The 11160-nt window shown below is 40.7% G+C and overlaps 2 protein-coding genes across 6 annotated transcripts in view; one reads left to right on the top strand and one right to left on the bottom strand.

Moving 5' to 3' along the window:
- Positions 1–5704, bottom strand: part of col4a5 (collagen, type IV, alpha 5 (Alport syndrome)) — a 34537-nt gene extending 28833 nt beyond the window's left edge. For both annotated transcript variants that reach the window (XM_044020443.1, XM_044020444.1), the window contains exon 1: positions 5440–5704. In XM_044020443.1, coding sequence (XP_043876378.1) covers positions 5440–5496 — 57 coding nt within the window. In that variant the 5' untranslated portion in view covers positions 5497–5704. The remainder of the gene's footprint in view (positions 1–5439) is intronic.
- Positions 5705–6911: 1207 nt separating this feature from the next.
- col4a6 (collagen, type IV, alpha 6) overlaps positions 6912–11160 on the top strand; it is a 72484-nt gene continuing 68235 nt past the window's right edge. For all 4 annotated transcript variants that reach the window (XM_044020371.1, XM_044020372.1, XM_044020370.1 and 1 more), the window contains exons 1-3: positions 6912–6996; positions 7133–7309; positions 7499–7547. In XM_044020371.1, the coding sequence (XP_043876306.1) occupies positions 7299–7309; positions 7499–7547 (60 nt within the window). In that variant the 5' untranslated portion in view covers positions 6912–6996; positions 7133–7298. The remainder of the gene's footprint in view (positions 6997–7132; positions 7310–7498; positions 7548–11160) is intronic.

The raw sequence follows: 11160 nt of genomic DNA, 5'->3' as shown, positions 1-11160 counted from the left end.
AGTACTAAAACTACTACATATTTACTAGTATTACAATAGCAACTACTACTACATTATTGTAGCTATTGAGCAACTGAAAATACCACTTTGACTAATATTACTGCAAAACTACAACACATGTATACTTTTCACTGCTTTTTCTACTACTGCTAGTACTACAGCGACTACTATAACATGATGTACTTCATCATACATCATTTCTGCAGTATTTAACCAGTGATACTAACAGTAAAACTCTTTGAATACTCTCGTATACTTGTACTAGTACTTCAAATACTGACGGTTCATCGCGAATATTGCAAAAAAAAGATATTTGTGATGATATTTCAAACTAAAAGTGTTTGTTTTGATATGGAACGACCCATATTTCACAATAAAAGCACGTTCCATCACATTTAAGAGCAAATGAGGATTATCTTAACTTAAGATGAGTTTAAGTGATTTCAGAGTTTCACAGCGTGAGAGGAGACACAGAGGAGAGAGAGAGGTGAAGTAATGAAAAGGTGCAGAGTGATGGACAGACGTGTGGGAAACACGCGACCGCGTGGCGTGAGGGAGCTTTCGGGTAAGACAAGAAGCAGCAGGAGACGTCGGCTGTCTTCTCTCCGTCGTCTCCTCGGAGACAAAGACCGAAAGAATGCAGAACAATAAATGTCTCCGCTCAGTGGGGGTGTGTGGGGGGGGGATATCACCTAATCTTTATTTTCTCATTTTGTTTTTTCAATAACTCCTCTTCCGTCCGCCTTTATTGATTTGTCTTCTGAAAGCACATCACGTCTCGTCTCTCACTTTTCATCCTGTGAATTTCTCAGAAAAACAAATACAACAAAGTCTGATGTTCTCTGAGGGGGAAAAGAGGTCAGGAAGACGGAGGAGGAGGAGGAGGAAGAACGTCCTGTGACTGTTCTGTGGAGGTGGACTTGTCAGGTAGCCTGCTGGATTACTGCCTCACACACACACACACACACACACACACACACACACACACAGATGCTCTTCCCCCGTCTCAAATGAACAATAAACACAAGTTCTCGCTTCATAATCCAAAACCGCGCCACATGCAGAACTTGTGTTCGGACATGGGAAGAAAAGCTTGTGGTTAGTTCTGGTTCAGGTCCAGTTCTGGTTAAAAATAACTCCAGCAGATGTTGGGGGGGAAAATGGCCAATAAAATAAAGTTAGGAAACATAGAATAATAGTAATCCAAGACTTTTAATCTGTAACTTAATCCACAAAGAGTTCCGCTTTAATCTCAAGTCTGCGAACAAACATGCTGCACTTTAACCTCCCACCACTGGGGGGTAGGGGGTCAGAATCACCTGCTGGTTAAGGCCTGGACGAGGACGGACAGACGGGAGACCTTTGACCTTTAAAGCCCCCTCAGAGTAAATAAGGACGTCCCTGATAAACACACAGCGTTTACTTTGCTCTTAGCACCGGACAGAAGACAAAGACGGGGACGTCTGAGTGTGAGGGACGGACACAGAGAAGAAATACAGAGACACTTTTGTCTTTTATTGAAGAATAAAAGCTTATAAATGTCCTCTGACGTCGTCTTCTGCTGCTGATCCTCTTAAAACCACTGTCAAAGAGTCAATTTATGTCAAATTAACCACGAAATACTCTGTGATTAAAAGGATTTCTCTTAACTTTGACTCTTACTGCAACTTTAATACTGCAAAATGTACTTTGTAGTACTACAAAGATACCACTGACACTACAGCTAAAGCTAATGCTAGTCATACTTTAGCTGCTCTTATAGTTTTGGTATCTTATTGACAATAAAATATTACAAATAAATACTTTATAATCTTCCTCCACTAAAACTAGAACTACTGCTTGTACTACAAAAATACAACGATTACTACTTACTACAACCACTACTGTTGATGCTACAGCTAAAGCTAATGCTACGTTTGCTGCTACTACAGTTTTGTTTCTACTGTGCTACTAAAACTACTACATCTTTACTAGTATTACTACTAAAACTACTCAAGAGTCCTTCTACTTTTACTACTACAGCTACTACTACAGGTACTTCTAGTGCTGCATTATACTACCATAGTACTCAGTGCTGCTCCTACTACATCTCTACTAGTATTACTACTGACAACAACAACTGCTACTGCACAACTGTTGCTTTTACTGCAGTACTATTCAAAATACTGCTTCAGTCAAAACTGTGTGAATACTATGACGACTACTACTACTACTACTGCTGCACTATTGTAGCTATTGAACAACTCAAACAGTAAAACTCTTTGAATACTGTCGTCTACTTGTACTATGATGCTGCTACTGCAACTAGTACTTGTACATAGTTGCTCTGATATTACTACATCTTTACTAGTATTACTACTAAAACTACTCAAGAGTCCTTCTACTTTTACTACTACAGCTACTACTACAGGTACTTCTAGTGCTGCATTATACTACCATAGTACTCAGTGCTGCTCCTACTACATCTCTACTAGTATTACTACTGACAACAACAACTGCTACTGCACAACTGTTGCTTTTACTGCAGTACTATTCAAAATACTGCTTCAGTCAAAACTGTGTGAATACTATGACGACTACTACTACTACTACTGCTGCACTATTGTAGCTATTGAACAACTCAAACAGTAAAACTCTTTGAATACTGTCGTCTACTTGTACTATGATGCTGCTACTGCAACTAGTACTTGTACATAGTTGCTCTGATATTACTGCATCTTTTACTAGCAGTACTTCAAATGTGCCTGTGTGTGTGTGTGATTAGTTCTCTAAACAGTTTGTTGTTGTTTCTCAGTGACTTTAGTCAAACTGTTAATCCTCACTGACACTAAAGTGTTAGCACACACGCACACACACACACACGCACACACACGCACACACACACACACACACACATGCACACACATGCACACACACACAGTAGTAAGTAAGTCAGGTAACTGTTGCTAACAGTTAACTAGTCACATGACATTTTGTTCATATAACTCATTAACTTTGGTTTCTATGAACACAATTTCCTTCAAAATAAAGTTAAACTCAATATGTGTGTGAACACAATTCCCTTCAAAATAAAGTTGAGTTTTTTTAACACAATTTCCTTCAGAGTAAAGTTAATGAATTGTATGAATTTGATTTAAACTTTAGTTTAAAACATGTGTGTGTAAACTTTTTAAGTCTCTTTGAATCTTTTAAGTATTATTTTAAAAATAATGTTCTTTTTTTCAGTGTCGTGACTCGAGGAAAATAATCGGAGATGATTTTTTAAGACAAACGAGACGTTATGACTGACACAAGCTCCTCCCACTCTTTCAGTGGATATGAGATGTTTATCAGAGGATGTTATGGCTGGACACACACACACACGCACACTCACACACACACACACAGCACAGGGTTTCCCTAAACCTTGTATGTGTGTGTGTGTGTGTGTGTGTTTTTTTGTGGTTGTTGCGGTGTTTCAAAGAGAAAACCTGCAGGTTTATGTTACACCTGAACTCCCTCACCTGACTGAGTGGACACACACACACACACACACGTACACACACACACACACACACACACACACACACACGCACACACACACACGCACACACACACACACACACACTGTCTGCACGTGCATGAGTTTGTGAGTTTCATTTTAAAGGTGACCTAAAATCTACCAGGTGTGTTATAGCTACAAACTAGAGTTAGAATATATATATATATATATATATATATATATATATATATATATGTTTATATATATATATATACATATATGTATATATATATATATATATGTATATATACATATATGTGTGTATATATATATATATGTTTATACACATATATATGTAAAAAATTTAATAATTGAAAACAGGTAATTAATTCCAAGTTAGTAACTTAAGTTTTTTTTTCAAAACTATTCAATATTTTTGCAGTACACTGAAAAAATGTTCAATTGAACTTTAAACTTAAACTAACACAGCAGTGACACAACACAGTTTATCACCATTACATTACTAGTACTGTTTATCACTAACACAGCTCATTGAACTAACTAGTTAAACGTATGTATGTGTTACCAGTTTAGTTTAAATATAAATAATTAACTCAAAGTAAAATAGAGTCGTTGAATTAACTTAATTTGTGACTCCAACATTAGGTCAGAGGTCAAATTTGGACATGAACGTTAAAAAAGAAGGGCAGAGTTTCAGAGGTGAGGCGTGGGCGTGTCATACCCATGTCTTCCACTAGGGGGCCTCAGTGGTCAGAGCAGTGATGACATAGAGAGAGAGAGAGACACTGATTGAAGTCACACCCCCACACCCCCACGTCTCCATGGTAACAAATAATTTTTTCTTTGACACTTGTCACTTTTAGAGTGCTCACTGGCGCCCTCATGTGTTCATCTGTGTTTCTGTCGTTCAGTAAACTGAAAAAAACTGACATAGGTTTCACTCTGCTGCAGCAGCGTCAGTGACCAACAGGGGGCGTCACTCAGACTATGAGGTACGCGAAAACATCACTTTTCACTACTCGCCAACGTACAGTCGCAGTGATTTATTCTTGAGAGCCACAAGGGGGCGCTACATCCTCCACGTCATCCCAGGACCTCGTGATTATTTTAAATCCTTATCGAGTTCTTTTTTGAAACATTATTTCTTGTGTTTCTGCGACGTATGTCTTCACTTTTGTCCAAATTTGTGCACATTTTTGTCCAAATTTTGCACATTTTTGTCCAAATCTGATAAAGTATGATTATGATTAAAGGACATGTCCATATTGTCCCGTGTCTGGTGGACGAAGGTCCTCATGTCACAAACACACACTTATACATACTGTAGCTGCTCGATTGGACACGCCTCAAAGTGTGTGTCTGTGGGCGGAGTCAAGAGAATCGGCGCGTGAGCAGTGCTGATGAATAATTAATGTGCTTATGAATATTCAACCTGTTTGAATATGACATGAGGACACACACACACACACTGACAGAGCTCCACTGTTAAAGGAAAGTTCAGTAAAGTTTATTCCTGCAAATGTCAAAGATTCTGGAAACACACATTAAAGAGTGTGTGTGTGTGTGTGTGTGTGTGTGTGTGTCTGCAGAATAAACGTGGAGATTAAACCACATAATCTGGAACAAAAACTAAACAGTGTCACTTTGCTTCAGTTTGTGTTAAAATCAGGTCCTGATCCAGGTTTTTCACGTCCTGAGAGTCAGAACCGGATCAGGACACAAACTGAGTCCAAACTCCACAGAGACACTGAATCACACGCTTATTATTATTATTATTATTATTATTATTATTAGTTTATTATGATCAGTGTCTGTTACGAAGCAGCTTCTCTGTTTGGAGGAGCCGGAGTCCAGACCCGGTCCCGCACCGGTCCCGGTCCCGGTCCTAACTGTGATCGGTGACTGTGCGCAGAAAAGTGTAAAGTCGCCGCACTTACCGCAGAGTGTGCGTGTCGCACCGCGACACAGAGGACGATGAAGAGTCGCAGGTTCATGTTGAATCAGACGAGGATCCGACGCTCGCTGCGCTTCTTCTTTATTTCAACGGACTGCTCTGTGGTTCTGGTTCTGGTTGTGGCTCTGGTTCTTCTCTGAGATCATGACAGAGTCGCGCAGCTGCAGAGAAGAAGAAGAAACTTCACTCTTCTTCTTCTTCTTCTTCTTGTCCTCGCGCTCTCTCTGCTCTCCCTGCTCCTCTCTTCTCCTCTCTGCTTCTCTCTCTCGAACTTTTCCTCCTCTCCACTTCCAGACCTGCTCAGCCGGATCTACTTCCTCGCGCACTGATCTTCACCCCCCAGTTGCACCTTCACCGCACTGGACAAGTCCGCGCGCACTGGCCGTTTGGAAACTTTTTTGCGCACAGGAATGTCTCTATAGCAACCGCAGACCAGCACCTCCCGCCCTTTCACTCGGAATAATCTGATTATTCGCGGATTATTGTGCAGTGATAGGAGGATGTTAGGACCCGGCAGTGGCGGAAGGACACAGTGTCTCGCGCGTCTGTCTTCAATCCGAAACTCCGCGCCTGAGGCTGCAGAAAAAAAAGGTTTGGCATTAAAGCTTTATTTGACATGTTCTATAGGCCCGGACACGTTACATTCCTGCCAGATTATTAAAGGTTAAATATTCTCCCTGACTCCTGTCACACACACACACACACACACACACACACACACACACAATTCTTCTCAGGGTTGAAACAGAAAAAGGTTTTAAAAGAAGTTTCTAATCTGACAAAAGTGACGCACTGACAATGTTGCCTGCAGATTATTGTTTAATCCCAGATATTTTCAGATTACAGATGGCAACATATGTGAGTAAAATAAAAAAACAGTTATCTTAATAAAAAACAATCTTACTAATATTTGTCCAAATGTGTATGTTTTACAAATTTAATCCAAAGTTTTAAGAAAATATTTCTCAGAACTTTTTTTTGCAAATTTCCTGAAAAGAACCCTCTTCCTGTTTCTGTTAAAGATTCTTTTTTGATTGTAATATTATAAAAATCAACCAAAGTCATCGATAGTAGTTTGAAGTTTTTAAGGAGCTTCTTATTCAGGAATGTGTAAAAATATACTCGGATTTTATTTATAAAGCACTTTAAAAACAACAGCAGCTGAAACAGTGCATCAGAACAAATAAAATATAAAAACGTGTGACGCAATGGACCTGAGAACAAACAATAAAACAATAAAAACAACACAAATAAACAACTTTTGTTTAAAAAATACTTAAATGATAATTTGAAAAACTCACTTTTTAACATGTGATAATGTTGAAATCATTTATGTTAAAAAGTGACTTTATTTTTTCTTTTCTTTCTCGTGTGAATGTGATAAATGTTAGATTTAAGTGTGTGTGTGTGAGAGGGGGTTGGGTTTGAGTGACAGCCGCTGGCTCCTCCCCCTCCTCCTCTGCTCTGCTGCGCCGCAGTTTGAAGTTTGAAGCTGAAGAATCGCAGCAGCGGCAGCAGCGACTTCAGCCACGAGACTTTGGTGAGTGCGAGACTCCAAAATAATCCCGATTACAACTCTGTGTGTCCCCGTGTCTGTCTCTGTGTCTGTCCCTGCGTGTCTCCGTGTCTCTGTGGAACTACTTTATGTGTGTGTGTGTGTGTGTGTGTGCGCGCAGATGAACAGGAGGCTGGCGCTGGTGCAGGTTCAGGTTCTGGTTCTGGTGCGGGTTTTATTTGGAGCAGTAGATGAGCGCGCGTGAGCCTCAGTGATCTGAAGACAGAAGAACGAGCTTCTTCTTCTTCTTCTTAATCTTCATCTTCTTCTTCCTCTTTGACAACAACATGAAGCTCAGGTGAGTCGCAAAGTGAACCAAGTAACAAAAGTTTGTCTTTAAGTGTAAAAACTGTTCCGTCATCACGGTTGTGAGCGGAGCTCTGGAGACTGTGACGCCGCCTCACAGCGACTCAACTCCGGGTAACAGTTACCTGACTCACCGCTGCTGTGTGTGTGTGTGTGTGTGTGTGTGTGTGTGTTTCTGCAGGTTGTGTGTGTTCGCAGTCGCAGTGTTGCTGCTCAGATCTGCGCACGCAGTAAGTCTCTCTCATTCACTCATTCACGCACTCATTCACGCTGTGTTGTTGTGTCACATTTAAACGCAGAAGCTGCTCATGTTTCCCTCACATTTGACTTTATTTATCTCTCAGTTTATATATATATTTTTATTTTTATTACAATCTTTAAAAACTCTGCAGATGGTGGTTTATTTTTTCCTCCGTGTTTTTAAACGTGCTGTTGTTGCCTGAGGGAGTGAATACGTGAAATAAGTGAAGCCCTAAATGTTTGAGTGAACCCGCTCTCTCAGCGCGTTCCCTATTCAAACCACGCCCACTTCATGCATATGTAAGTGAGGGCCAGGCCACGCCCACACACGCTGCCTGCAGTCAAAGGGTTTCTGTTTCTATTTGTATCTAGTCAACAAACATGTTTCTAATTTAAATCTAATCTATAATTTCATATATATGTGGAATATAATCTAATGTCTTTATTGTCGTGAAAATATAATATGTGATAAATTGACCAGATTAAGACAATCACTAATCAGATTGAGACGTGTGACGACCACAGTCCGCTGAAGAAGTGAGGGGCAGAAAGGTCAAAGGTCACACTGGTGCAGTTTCCGATACTTTGATGAACGGGTGAATGTCGGTCCTGTGAGGTGGAAACATGAATGTGAATGAAACGCCGCTGATTGACTGTGAATGCACTCGTTCACTCTCTCACCTCCTCCTCCCCTGCTGTGTGTGAGTGAATGAGTGACAGATGACTCCATTGGGTGGTCTGTGTTCTCGTAACCACGGTAACCACGTCTCTGACGGCGTCCGTCAAAGTGACACGAGATAAACCTCTGTGTATCGTCACGTGTGGAGGTTATGACTCCATGAATCGTTTGTTACTCACTTAAATTCATCCATTCATTCAGTTTCTGTGATTTTTCAGCTTCTTAAATGTGAATATTTTCTAGTTTCAGTGATTTTTCAGCTTCATAAATGTGAATATTTTCTAGTTTCAGTGATTTTTCAGCTTCATAAATGTGAATATTTTCTAGTTTCTGTGATTTTTCAGCTTCATAAATGTGAATATTTCCTGTTTTTTGCCCCAAGAAACAAAGAAATCATTCAAAAACAAAGACATCATCATTTCCAGAGTTTGACAAACACTGAACCATATTTTTACACATTTTATGAACCAAACAAATACTCAATTAATCAAGATAATCATTGAACACATGTTACTAAATCAAAAATAATAGACGTAAAAAAGTAAACTGACGTGTGTAAAGATCAGGTTTGAACTAACTGATCGTGAGGTCACATGTGGATCTTAAACTTTATTGTCACATGACAGAGCAGTAACGTTACATTAGCTCTATTTTAAACTCTGAGCGGTAAACATGAACGACGTGAAGACGTTTGTTAATCTGCGACTGAAGTTAATCCTGATTTATGTTGGTGTCAAACACATAAACGTTTAGCTTCGTCTCATCACGCCGCCTATAAATCAAAAACTACTCTACTATACTTCACAGCCGTCGCTGATTTAAAACAATTAATGTTGAAAAAGTGTTGAGCTTGTTCGCTAATCTTTAGACTACAGATAACGCTCCACGTTAGCGCGTCTTAAGGAAGTTTTGGTTAGCTTCCGTTTAGCTTCCGTTTAGCTTTTGTTTGGTTTCCGGTCTCGCGTGTCTGTCGCGGCGGACGCGGCTGTTGGCTCAAAGAAAACATCGCACGCAGGTGAGGAGGAATGAGAGGGGGAGGAGGAGGAGGAGGTCAAAGGTCACAGCAGAGGATTGTGTCGCAGAATCCGTTGCATGAGTTTTCATTTTGCTGGAATGTGAGACGACAGTGGGTTTTAAAGGTTTGAGTCAGAGAATCTTTGAGCAGGTTTGGACTCAGGCGTGTTGTGTGTGTTTGTGTGTGTTTGTGTGTGTGTTTTTGAACTTATTGTCTCTTTTTGTCACCGTTTCCCAGACATTTCTGTCCTAAATGATCGTTAAAACAAACAGAACTTGAAATCTCAATATCAGTCAAAGTAAAAGCTCATAAATAAATAACATAGAATTGACCTGATTTATCTGTAACATCCAGTGACACTTATTTATCAGCTGTTAATTTTAGGACGTAGGCCAGAATTGTGATGAAGGGACCATGTCCTCCTCCTCCTCCTCCTCCTCCTCCTCCTCTTCTTCTCCTCCTCCTCCCTGAGTTGAATTCCTGCAGATCTTGGCAGGACTTGTCAGGTCTTCTCTCGTTCCCCACAGGTGCTTTAAGTCTGAAACATTCCAGAAACACTAAGTGAGGTGAGGAGACTGATCAGGGCTTGATTTGTGACCGCAGTATTACACCCATCCTCACCCTCCCTCACCCTCCCTCACCCATCCTCACCCTCGCTTTCTTTCTTTCTTTCCACATGTGAGGTCATTCATCTCCAGACTGATTTGTTCCTCACTTCTTCACCGCTCACTCTGTCACCGCTTCCTTGTGAAAATGGAGATTTGCCTCTTGTGTGTCTCTCGCATGTCTTTCCTCTTGCGTGTCTTTCCTCTTGCTGTCTTCTCTCACGTGTCTTTCCTTGCTTGTCTTTCCTCTTGTGTGTCTCTTAGCGTCTTTCCTCTCACAAGTGTCTTTCCTCTTCTGTCTCTTCCCCTCTTCCCCTCAGGTCTCTTCCTCTCTGTCTTCTTCCTCTCATGTGTCTTCTTCCTCTTTGCGTGTCTTTCCTCTCTGTCTTAGTGCTTTCCTCGACAATGCTTTCCCCCAAGTGTCTTTCCTCCCTGTCTTTCTTGTCTTTCCTCATGGCGTTCTTCCTCTGTCTCTTCCTCCTCGCCTCTTTCCTCGCAGTCTTTCCTCTTGCATGTCTTTCCTTATTTCTTTTGTCTTTTCCTCTCATGCGGTCTTCTCTTGTGTGTCTTTCCTCTTTGGTCTTTCCTCTTGCGGGTCTTTCTCTTACATCTTTCCTCTTGTGTGTCTCTTGCTATATCTTTCCTCTGTGTCTTCCTCTTCTGTATTAACGCCTTAAATCCTTGTTCCTCTTGCGTGTCTTTCTCTCGTGTCTTTCCTCTCGAGTGTCTTTCCTCTTGCGTGTCTTTCCTCTCGCGTGTCTTTTAAATTAAGGCGATTATAATTCAATGAATAAATTGTGAATTCAAGCTTTTCTCTGAATGTTTATATACAATAATGTGAATATAAACGATTTACACATTGAATTAAAATGTCAAACATTCCCGTCGTCGCCCTGCAACAGGTGCGCTGTATTTAAAGTAGAAATGTTTAAAAATCAGTTTGAAGGATTGATGGATCGGGATCGGTCTGTGGACGTTCTGCCCTCTGGCTGCAGATAGAGATGTGTCTCTGTTTACTGAAGTCTTCACACACTTCACAAAAACAAAACACTCACGCAAACACAAGAAGAAACGTTCACAAGCAAAATAAGTAAAAAAAAAAAAAGATTGAGCAGATGATTGAAGAAGAGCAAAGAAAACTGTCAGCGCTAATCAGACGTGATTTATGAGTCGACTGTCGGGGCAGAACGTGTTAGAGGTGTGGTGTTTGGTGGATGTTCTGGGATGTTTGGAGGCAGCAGCAGCAGTAACATCAGCGGGAGCAGCAGCTTCATTCCTGAGAATCCTCCTCTCTCGTCTCCTTT

The sequence above is a fragment of the Solea senegalensis genome, linkage group LG3 (genome assembly GCF_019176455.1).
Source record: "Solea senegalensis isolate Sse05_10M linkage group LG3, IFAPA_SoseM_1, whole genome shotgun sequence".
In the NCBI taxonomy this organism is placed as follows: Eukaryota; Metazoa; Chordata; class Actinopteri; order Pleuronectiformes; family Soleidae; genus Solea; species Solea senegalensis.
Note: the sequence above shows the minus strand (reverse complement) of the source record. Positions and strands in the feature narration are given on the sequence as shown.